Source organism: Schistocerca piceifrons, chromosome 5, assembly GCF_021461385.2.
Source record: "Schistocerca piceifrons isolate TAMUIC-IGC-003096 chromosome 5, iqSchPice1.1, whole genome shotgun sequence".
In the NCBI taxonomy this organism is placed as follows: domain Eukaryota; kingdom Metazoa; phylum Arthropoda; class Insecta; order Orthoptera; family Acrididae; genus Schistocerca; species Schistocerca piceifrons.
In genome coordinates, this window is record NC_060142.1 from 410,530,208 (window position 1) to 410,551,423 (window position 21,216).

The 21,216-nt window shown below is 39.8% G+C and overlaps 1 protein-coding gene across 1 annotated transcript in view; it reads right to left on the reverse strand.

Moving 5' to 3' along the window:
• LOC124798508 (multiple C2 and transmembrane domain-containing protein-like) overlaps positions 1–21,216 on the reverse strand; it is a 322,076-nt gene that overhangs the window by 67,901 nt on the left and 232,959 nt on the right. Inside the window, 4 exon segments of the mRNA XM_047261947.1 lie at positions 2,728–2,873; positions 11,403–11,431; positions 11,434–11,615; positions 15,849–16,045. Coding sequence (XP_047117903.1) covers positions 2,728–2,873; positions 11,403–11,431; positions 11,434–11,615; positions 15,849–16,045 — 554 coding nt within the window.

Consider the following 21,216-nt stretch of genomic DNA (forward strand, 5'->3'; position numbering starts at 1 on the left):
ATCAACCATCATATATGATTTTTGTTGAGAAGTAGTTAATCTTATGCATGGATAACAATAGAGTGGTGTTTTTTTTCTATGGCAAATCCCTTGCGATCTCAGCATTTAAGAAATTAGCTGGGTATCAAAATGTGTTTGTGGAACGTGCATGAAAAGTTAACATTCAGATTTGGACATCCACATATCAGCTGAATACTTTTTCATAAAATGCAGAAAACATTATTGTCATGAACTGCTAGTTGACTGAAATGTCATTTTCTTATGGCAGTCAAACTAATGTAACATAACAAAATTACACAGAGTGCACCTAAATCACATCATAATGAAACTGATTGCTGTAAACAGTATACACTCATATGTAAGAAAGAAAGAAAGAACATGCAAATCATCTTAACTACAGGCTGAAGTATTATGAGATGCCTGTGCATATCCAGTCATAGTAGGCATAAATGACTCTACGACACATTTATCATCTGTTCACAAATGTGGGTGAGTGGTCATTTTTACACGATTATTGGTTCACTTTGAGGTGAATATTAAGATATAATGATATAAGGTTGGTCGTGATCAAAAACAATATTCAGAAGGTTATCACATTAATTTATATTTGAGACAAAATGAAACTGAAAAGTTAGATACACTTTTCATGTAGTAACTATAACATAAACATTAAAGTACACTAACAAAACATTTAGGTAATTTGTTTAGAAATATTTTTAAGGAAGAATTTTGGAAAAGAAAGGCAATTAAATGACACAGCAGAAATCTCAGAGGATCCAGTGAAGGCAAAAAAGTCAGATTTATCAAGACAGTTTACAAGCTCTGGATAAGACTGCAAAAGGAACAGTAATTTATTCAGAGAGGCTGATGCAATTCACATGTTTGAGAACAACTGCAATAAGAGGGAAGACAATTAAAACATAAATAGTACTTGTCTATTGCTGCATCTAAAGTATAAACCTGCAGCAGAAACCTCATTCTGGTGAGTTTTGAAGTTTTTTATCCATTTACAGCAGTGGTCTATGACACCAGCAAAGAATAAGGCTATGCCCAAATTGGTAAACATTACCTGGGAGCAACAGTTCATAAACCATTATACTTAAAAGCAAGGAAGTAGTAGTTGCCCTTTTTTTTTTTTTTTTTTCTTTCTTTTTTTCCCCACTTGTCCTCACCATTCTATAGAATTATTGATTTTGAATATAATAAAAAGAAACATTCCACGAGAAAGTGCTGGTAGATACACACAATAAAAAAAACACACAGACAAAAATTTAAAGCTTTCGCAACCCCAGGTTGCTTCATCAGGAAAGAGGGAAGGAGAGGGAAAGACGAAAGGATGTGGGTTTTAATGGAGAGGGTAAGGAGTCATTCCAATCCCAGGAGCAGAAAGACTTACCTTAAGGGGAAAAAAGGACAGATATACACTCTCGCGCGCACACACACACACACACACACACACATATCCATCTGCACATATACAGACACAGGCAGACATATGTAAAGGCCTTTCTCATTTGGTAAGTCACGGCATCTTTGTGAATTTTAATTTGAATACACAGCATCTTTGTTTTTTATATGAATTATTTATTTTAATTGTTAAAGAAAGGTTGTACTATAATCCTCCATTTCACTGAATTGTACAGTATTGTATTCTCTAATTAATGAGCATTATTCATTAATCCATCTTGAGATAATTTCTATTGTATAGCTGTAGTTAGATCATATTCAATTTCAAGTTAGGAGCCCCAAATGAAATAGTCGTGGGAGATCAAATTCTTAGTCAGTCCATCAGAGAATGTTCGAATAGCTCATTTTGTAGATCATTATCCTCTGAGAGTGAAAGCTTGTGTTTTGGTCTTGGTTCAGAGTAGAGTAGCAAAGTATTAATACTTCATGTAGATAAAAGTCAGTAAAAACAATCTGATTAAGTTTTATTTCAGAAAGGTTTGTATAAGACATTTTCTGACCTACTATTTCTTATGGGAGCACCAGGCTAAGAGCATTATGATGGAACATGTCTTGATATGGCGAGAGAACAATCTTTGGTAAACTGAAGCCATGAGTAGCATTTTGAGGGTCTAATTTAGTAGTGTAATGATAGAATGTTACCTGTAAAGGTAAAAAATTTTGGTATGGCTGCTGGTCTGTCATACTGCTGGGTAGGTAAACACCATTAAGTTTCATTTTAAAAATTACACTATTCCTGAATAAAATGCTACTGACTTAAACTGCAATCTGTTATTCTATATACATTTTTATGAACTTAATTCTCTTTAGTTTTAATTTTATTTGTGGGACTTATTATTGCCATTTGGTTCAACAATATCTTGAAGAGCAGAAAAGAGGTTTAAACAGAATGTACTTATAAGGATAACCTTCAACAAGAACATTCCTTATTTAACATGAATGGGTTGTAGGTTGTAAGGAAAGGTGTGAATTTAGAAATTATAATTTATAAATGTCCTCAAAATTCAAGAAAAAAGTTGTCAACTGAAATTCCCTAGTAACCACTAAACATTAAAAATTATACTGTTTTTGAGGTAGAGGAGTAATTGTGAAAATAGCTTGCTTTAATGTCACAATATGTGCCTTTGTGAGGAGTGAGACTCAAGGATATTTGGTCTCAGATTTACACTTCATGTGTTTGCTTGTATACAAAAATAAACACATGACTATGACTACTGGAACATCGTACTTGCAAATACAAATAATACAATAAATACTCACTGAACATATTTTGTTATGTCTATGATGTTCATAATGATTGCCTTTAGCCTCATTACATTCCTGACAAAGACTTGGCGTTTGAATTTTACTTCTCCTTGCATATATTTTTCTTCTTTTGGATTTAATGTTCTCACACTTGCACGAATCTGCAATATGATAAAAATGGTTGAACACCACATTAAAGCTATAAGGAATAATAGATAAGAAATAAAGAGGTTCTTCATGGAATTAGCAAGGGAAGGAACATGTGAAAAATAACTGAGCAGAAGAAGGGGGAGGATGATAGGTCTTGTGTTACAACATTAGGGAATAACTCCCATTGTACTAGAGGGAGCCATCTAGGAATTTTCTTGACACTGGGAAAATATAAAGGATGTTGTGCACAGATAGTGATCTATGTCAATATTGAGAAATCAAAACTGCAATAAAAAAATCATACATACATGCTACATTTCATAGCGTGATATTCCAAAATTAATAGCTCACAAACAGATACAAAAAGAGCAAACTAGAATGGGATAAATATGATTAAGAAAGACAGATTAATAATCATGATGTTTCCAAAGTCAATCAAAGTTAGTCTTCCCTGAAATTTCAGTCAACATTTCATTTTGAGAAAGTGGGAGAGTAATAGGATATAAACTGGAACTGAATCATTTCGTGCACATCTCACCCTGTAAAAGAAGTAAAATGAAAGCTACAGAAACCATCAGATTAGTTAAGTCCGCTTTATTGAACTGTTGTGAATACCACCTTGTATAAAATACATACTTTGATTCTCTTCTAGTATTTTATTTTTCCATATAAAGAAAGAATAAAGCATTGTAACACAACAGAATGATTTTTATTTCTGTTCTTTTGTTAACTGTATGTGTTTGATAAAGTGGCTTGTCAGTATTCTCCAGGGCAGCAGGAAATATTTTAAAATGGTATGTGAAATTTTCCTTCTGCCAGAAAAATATGGAATTGCAAGACACTCTCTCAGTCGGTGAGTTTATTTCTTTTTGTAAATAAATGCATTAAAACAATAAACTTACACCAAGCAGCAAAACATTTTCAGGCATTTGTTGCTGTTCATCCCAAATGTGTCAAATATGTCACTAATGAGATGTAGGATCTTTTTTTGTTGCTATTCCAGCACTGAATATTTCAAGAAGGGTTTCCACTGTGACACATTACAGGTGTAATTTGTTCCCACTCATCTGAGGCATGTGAATAATTGTTGTTGAGAAGCTATTGGGCCAGTTGATCTGTTAAATAACTAATTCTCAAGGTCATCCTGAGGTGCTTGATGGCACTGAGGGCAAAATGTATGTTAGGTAATTCTAGCAAATTGATTCATTTTATCCAGTCATTAAGAAATTGTTTTTGCACAGTAGATAACAGCATTGTTACGCTAATGCAGAAACTACTTTCAAATGATTGACATAGTATGGGAAGCCTACTAGTATCTATCTTTCCATAAACACCTGTGCTTATTTTACCGTTAATTAAACTCAGTTATACAACAGGTTTCTTATTACAGTCACAGTTGTTATGTAATAGTGGTGGTTGTTGGTTTGCCACATTATGAGGCATGTTTAAATCTTTTCAGCTTATTTACTTTGTAAATTGTCAACTTTATCACTATCTAAACTGTCTCAACATTAAGATATGCATTTTAATGTTGAAACAGACCTGTACCATGATAAAGGTGATATGTTACACTGTAACCAAACTGAAAAGATCAGAAGATGGCTCATCAGTTACAGCTTTCCAGTAATTGTTGGATCTCTATATAAACATCATGTCTGCTCTTATTAATGGTGTGAACTGAGGCTAGGGAACACATTCCCATGCTACAGCATTGTCTCAAAATAATTACTCTGTCATCACGAAACAAACAGATACATACCATTCATCTCACTATTATGAAATGCACATATGCTCAGTGGCATGAGTCAAATTATGTACTATGACATATCACTCAAGTAATCTTTCTTCCACTACTCAAGATATCAACTAGGTGGTTTGAACCACTAACAGATGTTCATTTCTTATTGTGACAGGTACCTACTGGATTGCAGCACAACCATTAAAGGTAATATCTGTTACTTCTTAGGGCTTGACAAGGATATCTGAACACAAGCCTATAACTTATTATATTAGATCAACCAGAGGAATGCTGGGGTTTAATGGTTTCTCTGACATTTCCACTTCACAACAGCATCATTAGCAAAGGAAAGACATACGATAATGTTTTTGAGTTTCAATAACCACAAAGAAACCCCCAGATGGTTAACATGATGTTACACAGCATGGCTATCCTGAGACTTTTGTGTGTAGAGAGTACACTGGTGAACAGGAAAAACTAGGAAAATGCTAAGTAACCCTATTCAGTGAGTGGATGCTTTTCATGTCCAGTCTAACTTAGATGAGAGACAGGCTAATAATGTTCAAATGTTTTGTCTCGGACTGAATGTCACTGGATTTCAATAAGCCATTCATACTTGTTTGGAGAATAGTCTGATAAGGATTAATTTAGTTTATAAGATGTAAGTCCTTGGAGGCTTGAACCTCATATTAAGGTTTCATCCCATTTCATTCTTGTATGGAGTGCCCCTGTGCACACTGTACATAGTCTAATCTTGTCTTCATAGTCATTACATATGCAATGTGTAGGGATCTGTAGTATGTTCCTAAACGTCCCTTAATACTGGTTCTTGAAACTTTGTAAGTAAACTTTGTAGGACAGTTGATTTCCATCTGGAAGTGCCTACAAGAGTAGGCTTTCCAACATTTCTGTGGTGCTCTCTCATGCATCAAACAAACCCACAACCCTTTGTGCAACACTTCTTTGTTTATGTTCCATATCCCATCTTACTCTGATTTGGTTGAGTATCACACATTTGGGCAATATTCTAGAAGGTGTTGCCATGTCCTTTTGTCTATATGAGTATATCATTTCATATTCACTTTACACCCGGGTATTTGAATGAGTTGACTGATTTCAGCTGTGAATCACTGATGTTATAGTCATATGACTTTATATTCTTGTATTTTGTGAAGTGGGCAGTTTTACATTTCTGAACATTAAAAAAATTTTGTAGTCATTTAACACTACTCTGAAATTTTATCAACATCAGAGTGGATATCTGAGTACCTTTTCCTAAAACAGTACTTCTTTATAGATAACAGTATCATCTACAGAAAGTCTGAGGCTACTATAGTAAACAATGGTCACAATGCATTTCCCATGGGCATATTTGATGTTATTTCTACATTTCTTAATTACGCTCCTCCCTGCTCCATTTATGAATTTCATTAATATGTGGTGGTGTGATACTGAAACAAATGCTTTATGGAATCAAAAATACTGCATCCACCTAGCTGCCTTGATCCATGGCTTTCACGATGTCATGTGGGAAAAGCATAAGTTAGGTTTCACATGATCAGTGTCTTCAGAATCTATGTTGTTTAGCAGGGAGGAGGTCATTGTGTTCACAATGCTCAAAGAGAAGTTTTTTACATACACTGTCTTCCATTTTCATGTCAGTACATATTGCAAACATTCTCTGAAGGTTTAAGTTTTTTTTTAACACCTGTAACTAATAACTTAAGTTTGGTTTCCTTTGGAATTATTTTATCTTCTGCTGCAATTGTGATTTCTGATTCTGTCTGTGAAGACATGGTAATATACCTACATTCTACTATACTGCAGTAATACAGTAGAATACTCCAGTTACTTCCCATAGAAATGGCAACAAACTAGTAGATACATAAAAAATAAGATTCCATATTAATTTGCAGTGTTTAATCCATTTTCACATTTTTTCATACCATTTCCTTTCTTTAATCCCTTTTTGTTATTTTTCAAATCTTTTTTTGTACATTTGTTGTTGTTGATGATTTACTTCTTCCCTGATGCTATTTTCATTTTGCTCTTCCCTTATCCATAAACGGTTAACTGCTTTCCTTGTCACTAGCAATATCTCTGCTCATCAATTAATAATTGATTTGTTTGCTAGACCCATGTGCTGTGCCTTGATCCATGGCTTTTAGCAATTTTCCCAGTTTATCATTAAACAGCATTACTTCCTAAAATTAGATGTCTTTAGCAAGCTGAAAGAAATCCTGGTTAAAAGTTTCCTCTCTCTCTCTCTCTCTCTCTCTCTCTCTCTCTCTCTCTCTCTGTCAGTGAAAATAATCAATCTTTCAAAATGTAATATAATTGGATAGATAAAAAAAAATCTACTCAGTAAGTGGTGGCAGGAGAAAACACATATAAAAGTTTAGGAAATGTGCAAGATTTCAGAGTCAGTGGATCCTTTTGGCAGAAAGGCTGAAGAGGAAGGAAGAGGGATGAAGTAAAATGACTGGCAAGGTTTAAGAAATGTGAAGAGTTACAGAAAAGCCACCCAGAACCATGAGTCAGGAGGTTCTGGGCAACTTTGCAGCAGCGAACCTGACACTGAGCCCTGCCTTGAATAGTTCTGACCATGATCAAAACTTGACCCACCACCATTACCTCAAAATCACCCCTTACAAGCCTTCTAAGTTTTCCTAACATCCAGCATTGCTTCACAATCATTTCTCAGGTTCCTAAACCATCCTTTGCAGAAACCAGGCTCATTATTCCCTAAAAACTGCTGACTCCATCATTATCCTGCCAGCAGACGAAGGCTCCACCACTGTGATACTTGACCGACAACAGTATGTGAGTGAGGGTCTACACCAGCTTTCTGATGCCTTTACAAATGGCATCTGCTGCAAAAATCCCATTCCTGTGATACAAACTGATCTACAATCTGCCTTTAAAACCCCAGGGCCCTCACAAGGACTAACACTGCAATCATATTAAACTACTTACACCAACCAAAACAAGCTTTAATGTTCTTCCAAAGATCCACAAACCCAGTCACCCTGGCTGTTCCATATTTGTTGGCTTCAAAGCAGACACTAAACATACACTGAAGCACCAAAGAAACTGTATAGGCATGGGTATTCAAATACAAAGATATGTAAATCCTACATAAGACAACAAGTGTCAGGCACAGTTGGTAGATCAGTTACTGCTGTTATGATGGCAGGTTACCAAGATTTAAGTGAATTTGAATATGGTGTTATAGTTGGTGCATGAGCAATGGGACACAGCATCTCCAAGATAGCGATGAAGTGGAGATTTTGCAATATGACCATTTCAAAAGTGTACCATGAATATCAGGAATCCTGCAAAATATCAAATCTCTGACTTTGCTGTGGCTGGAATAAGATCCTGCAAGAACAGGACCAACAACAACTGAAGACAATTGTTCGCCATGACAGAAGTGCAACTCTTCTGCAAATAGCTGCAGATTTCAATGCTGGACCATCAACAAGCATCAGTATACGAACCGTCGAATGAAACATCATTGATAAGGGCTTTCAGAGCTTAAGGCCCATGCATGTATTCTTGATGACTGCACAACACAAAGCTTTATGCCTCACCTGGGACCATCAACACTGACATTGGACTGTTGATGACTGGAAACCTTGCCTGGTTGGACGAGTCTTGTTTCAAATTCTATTGAGTAGTGGATGCATGTGTACAGGTATGGAGACAGCCTCATGAATCCATGGACCCTGCGTGTCAGCAGGGGAATGTTCAAGCTGGTGGAGGCTCTGTAATGGTGTGGGACATGTGCAGTTGGAGTGATATGGGGCTCCTGATATGTCAAGATATGACTGACAGGGGACATGTATGTAAGCACCCTGTCTGATCGCCTGCATCCATTCATGTTAATTGTACATTCAGATGGACTTGGGCAATTCCACAATTCCAGCAAACAATGCAACACCCCACATGTCCAGAATTGCTACAGAGTGACTCCAGGAACACTCTTCTGAGTCTGAACGCTTGTGCTGGCCACCAAACTCCCCAGACATGAACATTATTGAGCATATCTGGGATGCCTTGCAATGTGCTGTTCAGAAGAGATCTCCACCCGCTCATACTCTTATGGATTTGTGGACAGCCCTGCAGGATTCATGGTGTCAGTTACCTCCATCACTACTTTAGACATTAGTTGAGTCCATGCCACGTTGTGTTGCAGCACTTCTGCGTACTGGTGGGGGCCCTACATATTAGGCAGGTGTACCAGTTCCTTTGGCTCTTCAGTGTATATCGCCTTAGTTGAGCAACACCTGGAATCTATAGTACAAAGACTCCCCTCCTATAATAAAGACACTGGCCATCACACATCTTGCTTGGCACCATTGATGCCACCTCTCTCTATACCAATATTCCCCATGTACATTGTCTGTCTGCTGCTGAATATTACTAAAAACAGCACCCACCTGATTCCAAACCTATGAGTTCCTTCCTGCTCACATTAATCAACTTTATATTTGTGAACAACTACTTTAACTTTGGGGAGCAGACATACAAACAAATCAGGGTCATGCCCATGGGAACCATGATGGCTCCTTCCTATGCCAACCTTTTCACGGGGTAGTTGGAGGGGGCTTCTTGAAATCCATAATCCTTCAGCCACTTGTTTGGCTGGGGCACATTGGTGACATCTTTGACGTATGGACTTACAGTGAGTGTGACCTGTTAACCTTTTCAGAATCTCTACATACAGTCTCCCAATTAAATTTCATGTAATTCTATACCAAATGAGTTGCTACTTTTCTTGATATTGACCTCATCTTCACCAAGGGTCAGCTACATACTTCTGTTCACATTAAACCTATTAACAAACAACAGTACTTACATTTTTACAGTTACCATCCTTTCCATATCAAATATTCCCTCCTATACAGCACTGGCATTTGAGGCAAATATATTTATTCTGATGCAGATTCTCTACAGCAATACACCACCATTTTCACCACAGCCTTCTCTGGACATAATTACCCCACCAACCTTGTTCAAAATCAGCATCTAGGGAAAGTGGTTGAAGGACAATGAAACCACAAATAGGAGACAGGGTGGCGTATGTTCATGCCTCATTACAGAATGTGGAGGTTGGAGGGCTGCCCACTCTGTGAAACAGGACAGGTGCTGATGTGTGGCAGATCTGATGACAGAGTGCAATGCTGCTGTGGGCACAAGTGTTTTGCTGCATACTGTTCAATGCAAATTGTTTAACATAAGGCTCCCCAGCTGTGATCCCTACATGATCCCCTCTTGACCCTATCATATCATCAGTCATGATTGTAGTGGATGACAGATGATCAAGCTTGTACTGTAGATCAGTGAAAAAATACCAGCTGGTCAGAAACAATGGTTTACTTGTTTCATCACATTGATGGTTGGGTTCAGACATGTCGTCATAAAGGCAAACAGCAGCTTGAAACATACACCATGCTATGAATGCAGGCCAGTGGGGGCAGTATTATGATATGAAGGACATTCACTTGCACTTCTGTAGGACAAAGGAAGTAATCAAAAGCAACATTAAAGCAGTGCACTGTGTGAACATTATTGCAGACCAGTTCATCAATCCTACATAGCACACTGTCATTTGAAAGAGGTATCTTGTCCATTTTTCACTGACTGTCTTCTCAAAGAAACAGTTCTGGTTGCTTTAAGAATGGAAGGTTTAATTAATGCTTCACCAGCAGTATGAGGTTTTTTGTTTCTTGCTATCAAGAGAGAAATTTTGTATGATGCTTCAATGACTTTTTCATTTTCCTGCTGAGAGATCCTAGGAAATTCTAGTTTTATGTGATTTAAAAAATTTCATTTTGCAGCAAAAAACTCTTTTGATTTATTTTTCAATGCTGGATGAGCTGTGATTAGATGACATTCCAGACACACAGGCAGGAACAAGTTGCTACTGAGGACTTTATGACATACAACACAATTTGACAGTTGGACACTGTCTTTTTCAAATAAAACTGAATCCCTATGTAACACATTCTTCATTACACACTCTTCTTTTAGCAGACATTTTCCCCTCAATATACAAAGCCAATAAAAGTAATATTTACTTCTACAGAGCACAACAGGTGTAATACTGAGTTAAGAATGCAGAGTATAGACCGAAGAACGTGCTGTGTCAGCAATAACTTGGTGACATGCAAAGCAAAGCTAGTGCTGCCAACTCTACAAAAAAATGCACTCACTAACTAAAAAAATGCACTCACTAACTGTAATAAGAATATAAATTTTTGACTTGCCTCACTGCATATTTCTGCTTTCTTCAGACCTGTCTGCTGATGCCCCCCCCCCCCCCCCCCCGTCACCCCAAATCAATCTTTCATGCATCCTCCTTCCCCCAACCCACCCACCCCCTCGCCCCCAAGGAGGGGGATGGGGGCCCATCCCCCATGCTGTGAACCACTACACTAATGTAACTAATACCCTGAATTACACCATAAAGAAATAATAAAAAACAAAACAAAGGTAAACTATTGTTATTGTAGTTACCACTGTTATCATTCTATTTGCTGTTTGTTATTGTTAAATTCCACACAACATACACAGTTAGGTTAGAAAACATTTAATTAATGTTTAAGAATGTTTACTTGGATTTATGAGATCTAATGAATCCAGAATTGCTCGGTAAATAAGTAAACAAAAGTTCTGTGTGTTCTTCCATAGCAATTCAAGGATGTAAATAAGCAATACAGAAAGAAAAATCTGCCTTTATATTAGTTTCACCATTATATTAATACATGCTACCAAAATTAAAGATGATTTTACTTACAGGGTTCCAGATCACAGTCATTTCAATAATATTTGTGGACAGTTTCCTTTAGCTCGTCCATGTAGTTTCTTGTCTTTTAGGGCATACCACTTTTTCTCCCCATTTCTTATCCTTAGGAGTGGGATTGCCACTTTTCCTAGGAACTCAACTTTATGATCCCTGTCTTCATCATATACAGTTACTTCCAGCACAGAGTTGATATCTTTCACATTGCTGAAAACAGAAGTTTCACATATAATGAAGCCAAAATGTGAAAGTCAAATGCACAGCTTGTAGGCTAAATACCAGAAAACTGGAATAGTTTGGGATTGGCCACAGTATACCTTAATAATTCTAATAATAATAATAATAATAATAATAAAATAAAAATAATTTCTGGATTTTAAAGGTGGATTTTTCTTTCTTGGTTTATGATGGTGAAGATCCTCGACAGAGACAGCAGGGAGAAATTAGAAATAAAAAATCATACATTGTAAATTAGTTTCAAGCCCCAAACTACAAACATAAACTGAAGGAGATCAAAGAAAAAAAATAAATGCCATGAATTATAACTGGAAAGAGCTGTTAGGCATCAATACATTATTTAGAAGAAACAAATATTAAATGTATAAATAAATTTAAAGCCAGCTACTATCTGCTTTGGAGAAGGAAAACCAAGGAGGTAGCTATTACACAATACATCATACTCAGCAATCTCTCTCTCTCTCTCTCTCTCTCTCTCTCTTTCTTACTCAGATCCACTCCCTCCTCCTCCCCCCCCCCCCCTTTTGGCACCAAACTCTTTCTGCTGCAATATCATTTGTAACTACTGAAATCTATTTTAAGGAGCAAAGAGAAATATATATTTTTATAAACAAAAGGTCTTGCTTTTATATTACTAGTTTTATGGTGGTATGAAGTCATATATGGTAATCCGAGAGCTAAATATAAGTAACAATGTATAATTAAGGGTAGAGAGAGAGAGAGAGAGAGGAGAGAGAGAGAGAGAGAGAGAGAACATGTGATGTAGCAATAGATCAGTACTTCGTATCAGAATCAGCACTACAAAGTGCCTCATCAAACAGTTTGCTAAGAGGGGTCTTCACCAGTAACATACAGTATCTTCCAGAGTGAATTTTCACTCTGCAACAGAGTATGCACTGATACGAAACTTCCTAGCAGATTAAAACTGTATGGTGGACTGATACTCAAACTTAGTACTTTTTCCTTTTGTGGGCAAGTGCTCTACTGAGTGAGCAACCCAATCATGGCTCACAACCTGTTCTCACAGGTTTACTTCCATAAGCACTTCATCTCCTACCTTCCAAACTTCCACAAATGTTAGTGTTGCAAGTTTGTGGGAGAACTCCTGAGAAGTTTGGGAGGTAGGACACGAGGTGCTGGCAGAAGTGAACTGTGAGGGTGGGTTGTCATTTGTGCTTCGGTAGCTCAGTCATTAGAGCACTTGCTGATGAAAGGCAAAAGTCCTGAGTTTGAGTGTCAATCTGGCACACAGTTTTAGTCTGCCAGGAAGTTTCACTCAATATCTTGTTATAGGATGCTGTGGGATATACTTGTGGGGGCCACCGTACCTGTCTCACCTCTTGGCACACGTAGAGTATTCCCCAGTGCATTCAAGCTCTAGAAGTGGGAACTGGCTCTCGTACAAGAACTTTGCTCTCATTGTGTCTCCCATCTTCATTTATGTTAGCTTCTTCAGTCTCTCATGATATTCTTCCTTCCCATTTCCTACTTATAGTCTGCAGTATCATGTTTACCCTGTCTTTCAGTTCTGTCTCCTTACATTGTGTTTATTTTTTCACAAACTTCATATGTAACTAATTACTGCTTTCTTATTTACACTGTTTCCTAGTCTTTTCATCTCTCCTCTATTATTCTCTAATTTGTGTAAATCTTTATTTGTCTTCAGAATCTATTTGCTTGTTATCCTCTTTTGAACTGAGCTTGCGTCTTTGATCTGTGGACAACCAACAGCTGAAATTTATCATAAATAGTGGTTTGGAATTTTAATCTTTGCCATAGTGTAATTGTATTATGAGGAAGGAAGTTGCCACTCACCATATAACGGAGATGCTGAGTCACAGATAGGCACAACAAAAAGCTTTTCACACTTAAAGCTTTCGTCCAATGGCCTTTGTCAACAATAGACACACACATGCACACACCACACACGCTCAAGCAAGTGCAACTCACTCACATGACTGCAGTCTCAAGCAAATGAATCCACACTACGAGCAGCAGCACAGTGAATGATGGGAGTGGTGACTGGGTGGGGGGTAAGGAGGAGGCTGGGGCGGGAAGGGAGGGATAGTATGGTTGGGGTGGAGGACAGTGAAGTGCTGCAAGTTGGGCAGCAGGCAGGGGATAGGTGGGGGGGGGGGGCGGGAGGGGGGGGGGAAGTAGCAGAAAAAGGGAGAAATAGAGAGAAATAAATAATAAAGTAAAATAAATGAAGAGAAGGATTGCATGTGGAGGTGGAATGATGGCTGTGTAGTGCTGGAATGGGAGCATGGGAGCAGGGAAGGGGCTGAATGGGTGAGGACAGCGACTAACAAACGTTGAGGCCAGGACGGTTACGGAATGTAGGATGTATTGCAGGGAAAGTTCCCACCTGCACAATTCAGAAAAGCTGGTGTTGATGGGAAGGATCCATATGGCACAGGCTGTGAAGGAGTCATTGAAATGAAGGATATCAAGTTTGGCAGCATGTTCAGCAACAGGGTGGTCCAATTGTTTCTTGGCCACAGTTTGTCGATGGCCATTCATGCAGACAGACAGCTTGTTGGTTGTCATGCCTACATAGAATGCAGCACAGTGGCTGCAGCTTAGCTTGTAGACCACGTGACTGGTTTCACAGGTTACTCTGATATCAGACTGGAGTAGGTGGTGGTGGGAGGACGTATGAGACAGGTCTTGCATCTAGGTCTATGACAGGGGTATGATCCATGAGGTAAGGGATTGGGAGCAGGGATAGTGTAAGGATGGACGAGTATATTGTGTAGGTCCGGTGGACGGTGGAATATCACTGTGGGATGGGTGGGAAGGATAGTGGGCAGGACATTTCTCATTTCAGGGCATGACGAGAGGTAATCTAATTCAGCTGCTCCAGTCCTGGGTGGTACTGAGTTATGAGGTGAATGCTCCTCTGAGACCAGACGGTGGGGTTTGGGGAGGTGGTGGGAGACTGGAAAGATAAGGCAAGGGAGATTTGTTTTTGTACAAGGTTGGGAGGATAATTACGGTCAGTGAAGACTTCAGTGAGACCCTCGGTATATTTCAAGAGGGACTGTTCATCACTGCAGATATGACAACCATGGGTGGCTAGGCTGTACAGAAGGGACATCTTAATATTGAATGGGTAGCAGCTGTCAAAGTGGAGGTATTGCTGGTGGTTAGTAGGTTTGATATGGACAGAGATACTGATGTATCCATCTTTGAGGTGGAGGTCAACATCTAGGAAGGCAGTTTGTTGGGTTCAGTAGGACCAGGTGAAGCAAATTGGGGAGAAGTTGTTGAGGTTCTGGGGGAATGTGGATAGGGTGTCCTCACCTTCAAACCACGTAGCAAAGATGTCATAGATGAATCTGAACCAGGTGAGGGGTTTAGGATTCTGGGTGTTTAGGAAGAGTGGCTTCAGTTGCCTGACACTGCAGTTGTGCGAGTTGCATTGCATGAGTGCATATGTGTGTCTATTGTTGACAAAGGCCATTGCTGAAAGCTTCAAGTCTGAAAATCTTTTTGTTGAGCCTATCTGCGACTCAGCATCTCCGCTATATGGTGAAAGGCAACTTTCCTTCTGATAATAGTTACATTCCATCCTGGATTTTCCATTGTTTGATCCATAGTGTAATTGTTGTTTCATGTATCTTCTGATCTGATGTTTTTAATTGGTTCCATCTCTTCAGTGTCTCTGTGTTACCATTAATCTTTATGTTATCCATTTTTGTCCTGACAAAGAATTTTTGTAAAAAAATTTGAGTTTAAACATGCAATGTGTCTGTTAGCCCAGATATATCAGTTCTTGTTTTGGTGAGTAGTAAGTAGATGCTTACTTCCTGTTAAAAAATATTGTTCGCTTTATATCCATATATATTTATAAATGGAGAATCACACTTATTCCATAAGCTATAAAAAGTTAATGAACAACAGAGAGGAAACCAGTAATAACTTTGGTTCCATATGTCGTACACTGTCAGCCTATCGTGTATAAGTGACTTTCTGAGGCCACAAATTTGTTATTAAATAGTCCATCACAAGTAAAATGTAGTATCCTACCAAACCACAAAACAGCAAGCTAATTGTATTCATTTTAAAAACTGTAATAGATCACATGAACATAATGGAGGTTTCTCTCCTGATTCCAATGGCATGTTAACAAAATATGACACTGCAAATATTGCTACATAGCCTTTGTCTTTCTCTGGAGCTTTAACAACAAATACTTACAATGTGAATATCTTCTGCCATGATGGTGACAGTGTCTTATACTCTGTCTGTGTCTGTAAACGAGCATTTACAAGTTCAAGTACACAGAATGGATCTGATTTTCCACCAAGATCTGCTGCTGCCAGACCTTGAGCTCTGAAAACTTTTACAGTCAAGTGACCAACATCACGTAGATTCTGCAAACTATTCACAAGAGCCTGTGAAAAAATAATGTTTATTAACTGTGAAATGTTTTTAGTTATCAATGTAAAACTAAGAAATACATCCTAGCGAGCATCCAGACATAATTTATAATGGAAAAATAAACTTTACATTCATAATATAATTTTATATGCCACGCTTAGCAATTTTTTCTATGTGACTGTTTTAAATTGCTCTGGACAGCAGAACCAAAAATTGACAAGAGCTAAACTAAAGTGGAAATGCTAAACTCAATTAAATCTCCCCTTACAAACAAAAAACTAGGAATACTGGTCTTAAGTGGCACATCTATCAATGCAAAGATTATTATTATTATTTTAAGTATTAGTACCAGAACCAGCAGCTGAGTAGTGTAATTTGAGGAGCAGTGGTTTATCCCAGAGCAATTGCTCTGCTGACATAGTAATCTAAAAGTAATTCCTATAATGATCAGTGTTAATAGATTACTGCTAACACTAGTTATGGGGAGTTGTTAGTACACTTTACAGAAGTTGACTCTTTCCATACCCTCAAAAGCTCTTATTCATAATACAACTTCTATAACATGAAGTTCCAATGAATGAATGTAGTACTTTTTTTCAGCAGGTCAGATCTTCAAAACTCACAAGGCCATGGGACTTGAAACACACACACGTGTGTGTGTGTGTGTGTGTGTGTGTTTTTAGCCATATTTGAAACTGGATTGAGAATTTCTTAACTGCAAGATGTTATCCTAAATGGAGAACCAATTGCTAACAGAAATGTGACACGCAGTGGAAATTTTCTGCAAGAACTGCAAGATATCCTGAAAACAGCAATGTGACATGTAATGCACCTTGAGGTAATTTAGGAAGGACATTATCTCATATACTAACAACTTGTTTGCTGATGGGTGGCCCAACTACCATCAGAGTTGATATAGGAGCTATCTACAGAAAATGTGGTGCCACCGCCAGACACCACACTTGCTAGGTGGTACCTTTAAATCGGCCGCAGTCCGTTAGTATACGTCGGACCCGCGTGTCGCCACTGTCAGTGATTGCAGACCGAGCGCCACCACACGGCAGGTCTAGAGAGACTTACTAGCACTCGCCCCAGTTGTACAGATGACTTTGCTAGCGATGCTACACTGACAAATACACTCTCATTTGCCGAGACGATAGTTAGCATAGCCTTCAGCTAAGTCATTTGCTACGACCTAGCAAGGCGCCATTACCAGTTAATATTGAGATTATAAAACATGTACCGTCAAGAGCGATGTACAACAATTATGGATTAAAGTTAAGTATTACATCAACTACGTACTTTATTTGCTACTATTAATTCCTTTAACTGTTCCAGACCTCACGCCAGCCTGCGTGAGCTTAAACGCGTGCCTTTCGGCTTCCTCTCATAGTGACTTGGCTGTCTTGCCAAGTCACAACATTTTGGTGACGAGTCTCAAAAGGGTCTTCTTCTTTATACTTGCTTAATTTACTTGTGTCATGGCTTCGCCACAATCTCCAGATGTACTGTCCGAATTTTATCGCTTGCAGAATCAGCAGACGCAGGCTTTGCTGGATGCCCTTGGACAGCTCGTCCAGGGTCAACGTGCACTGCAAAACTATGCGGCCACCGCCGCTCCACCACTACCGCAGCCACAACACGCAGTTGCACCACCTTTTCGTCCTTTTGATGCGGCACTGGAAAGCTGGACGGAGTGGTCACACCAATTTGGATTCCATCTCGCCGCCTACAGAATTCAAGGTAACGAGCGGCAGCCTTTTTTGTTGGCATGTGTAGGTGTGTCCACCTACCATGTGATAGTGAAATTGTTTCCCCGATGCGACGTAGCAACTCTGTCCTACGAAGAAATTTTGTCTGCATTAGATGCATATTTCAAGGAATCAGTCAATGTAGTTGCAAAAAGGTATACGTTCTTTCGTACAAAACGTGTGGCCGGTCAAACTAATAGGGAGTGGGTTGCAACTTTGCAAGGCCTTACTAGGGATTGTGCTTTTGAGTGTGAATGTGGACTCCCTTATTCAGATACTAGGGTGCGTGATGCAATTGCACAGAACGTTTCTGAAGTTCGTATACGGGAACAGATTTTGAAACTAGTCAATCCCTCCCTTCAAGTGATAGACATATTAGATCGGCAGGACACACTTGACTTTTCTCAGGAATCATTTGAAACTTCGCCAGCCGTGTGTCACGTTAACTGGCCCACCGGGCGAGCTGCACGGAACAGTAAACAGCCCTTGCGCCCGTCCGTGCAGCTGCCGCCAAGCTCTTCGCTACGTGTGCCGCGCAAGCAGGCAAATGCAGTGCTAAAATCATGCCCGCGGTGTGCTACTAGACATTCGCGTGAGAATTGCCCATCACGCCAGGCTCTTTGCTTTTTCTGTAATAAAAAAGGACATGTTCAGAGTGTTTGCCAGAAAAAGCTTGGATCGGACACTCACAACCGTTCCAGGCCCTTTGCTTCGCGCCGGAATCGAACCAAGAATACTCAGGCTCATGAACCTTTGCGCATGGACATTCATGTAGTTAATTCCACTCCGCCCAGTGCCACTCTCTCTAACAGTGACTGTGTTCGTCCCGCAAATAGTGTGCGTCGACGTCACAGGAAATCCCGTCAAGTCGCAAGTGCTTCTGTACCAGTGTCTGTTCACATTGCATGAGACAGTCGCTCTTGTCGTCAGCAGGACAATAAACTTTTTGTAGACTTGGACATTCATGGCCATGTGATACCATTCCAGCTCGATACCGGAGCTGCAGTTTCATTGATCAATAAAGACACGTACAAACAACTGGGCACACCTCCCTTGCGTGCCGCAAATGTTAAGCTCACTACATATTCAGGTCACAAGATCCCTGTGTTAGGACAGTGCAGCCTTCTTGCAACATACAAGGGACAAACAAAACTTGTGTCATTTTACGTACTTCGTTCTTCTGCTGTGAACTTGTTTGGTTTGGATTTATTTCAGTTGTTTAACTTGTCTAAAGTAAATCAGGTCCTATCAGTGAACCAGACTGTGCCTTCAGACAGTGTTTCTCGTCTATGTGAAGAATTTGCAGACATTTTTGCACCAGGCCTTGGTTGCGCTAAGAACTATTAAGCACATTTGGAACTGAAAGTAAACACGCAACCGAAATTTTTCAGAGCGCGCAATGTTCCCTGCGCATTGCGTGATGAGGTCGCAAGAACATTACACGAATTGGAATCACAATGTGTAATTGAACGTGTGCAGGCTTCTCTCTGGGCCTCACCCTTAGCAATTTTGCCAAAACCTTCCAGAAAATTGAGACTCTGTGTGGACTTCAAAGCTACAGTGAATCCACAACTAGTGATTGCAACTTTTCCTTTACCCCGCCCGGAAGATCTTTTTGACAAACTGTGCCCGGGTACATATTTTTCGAAGTTGGACCTAGCAGATGCGTACTTGCAAATACCGGTGGACGAAGAATCCCAGCACGTTTTGGTGGTTAACACGCATCTTGGGTTGTATCGATTCAAAAGACTGCCATTCGGGTGTGCATCCGCCCCTGCATTGTTTCAGCAATATCTGCAAACTGTTTCTGCGTCGGTCCCTACTGCAGCAAACTATCTGGACGATATTTTGATCTCCGGAAAGACAGAAAACGAACATTTAGCCAATCTCCGAACATTATTTCAGGTCTTGCGACAAAATGGTCTTCGCTTGCGGAAGGACAAATGTGTGTTTTTTGCTCGGGACTTACCATATCTGGGCCATGTACTCAATGCCCAAGGCATACATCCCAGTCCAGAGCACCTCCGTGCCATACAGGACTTGCCTTCGCCGCAGAATTTGAAGCAACTACAGTGTGCTGGGAAAAATAAATTACTATAATAAATATGTGCGCCACGCATCTTCCATTTCAGTTCTGCTTCATCGCTTACGCCGTAAAGGTGTTCCGTTCGTCTGGACGACGGAATGCGAACGCGCCTTTCGCCAGTTGAAATCGGCGTTGCTTTCTAATACTTGCCTTACGCCATTAGATCCCCAGAAACCCCTTTTGTTGATGGTAGATGCATCGAATTTCGGGATCAGTGCTGTGCTTGCGCACAAAGATGGTTCGCACGATCACCCTATTGCCTTTGCATCCAAATTGCTCTCATCTGCACAAAGAAATTATTCACAGATCGAGAAAGAAGCCTTGGCTCTCGTATTTGGTGTTACTAAGTTTCATGATTTCTTGTATGGTCGTCACTTTACCATCATCACAGACCACAAACCTTTGACGTCACTTTTGCATCCGAACAAGCCTGTACCTCCAGGTACAGGGCAGAAATTCATTCGCTGGTCTATTTTCCTCTCGCAGTACCGCTACGATATCTTGTATCGGTCCACTGCTAAGCACGGAAACGCCGATGCGTTGTCCCATTTGGCTGTTGCTGAGGATAGAGCATTCGATTCTTCCAAACTTGCTTGCATGTTCATTGATGCGGAAACCGATGACGTAGTCAAATCGTTTCCAATTGATTTTCGTCATGTAGCTACAGCCACAGCTGCTGACCCTGTCCTTGCTACCGTTTTGCGTTTTGTTGCTATGCAATGGCCCTTGTCAAAGTCACGGATCGAGGATTCGTTGGTTCGCCGATTTTTTGCTCACAAGGAGAGACTTTTTGTTCGACGTGGCGTTTTGCTGTTGTGTTCTGATAATGATCAGTCCCGGGTCGTGGTCCCACGTTCGTTACAGTCCTCTGTCTTACGGCTTCTCCACCAAGGACATTGGGGTATAGTGCGAACGAAACAACTTGCTCGTCAGCACTGTACTTGGTTCGGAATCGATGCTGTGATTACGAATATGTGCTCTTCTTGCATGGCGTGTGCCGAACAACAATCCGCACCACCGCAGAAATTCTTTGCATGGCCAAAAGCCACTACCCCTTGGCAACGCTTACACATCGATTTTGCTGGTCCATTCTGGAATGCTCGATGGTTGGTTGTGGTAGATTCTTTCAGTAACTTTCCTTTTGTTGTCCGGATGTCTTCCACAACATCATCTGCCGCCATCCAAGCATTAACTGCTATCTTTTGTATTGAAGGTCTTCCGCAGACTATTGTTTCCGACAATGGCCCACAATTCATGTCCGCAAAATTTGTCATTCTGCAAGGCCAATGGTATTCAACATCTGACAACCGCACCGTTTTCGCCTCAGTCAAACGGTGCCGCTGAACGA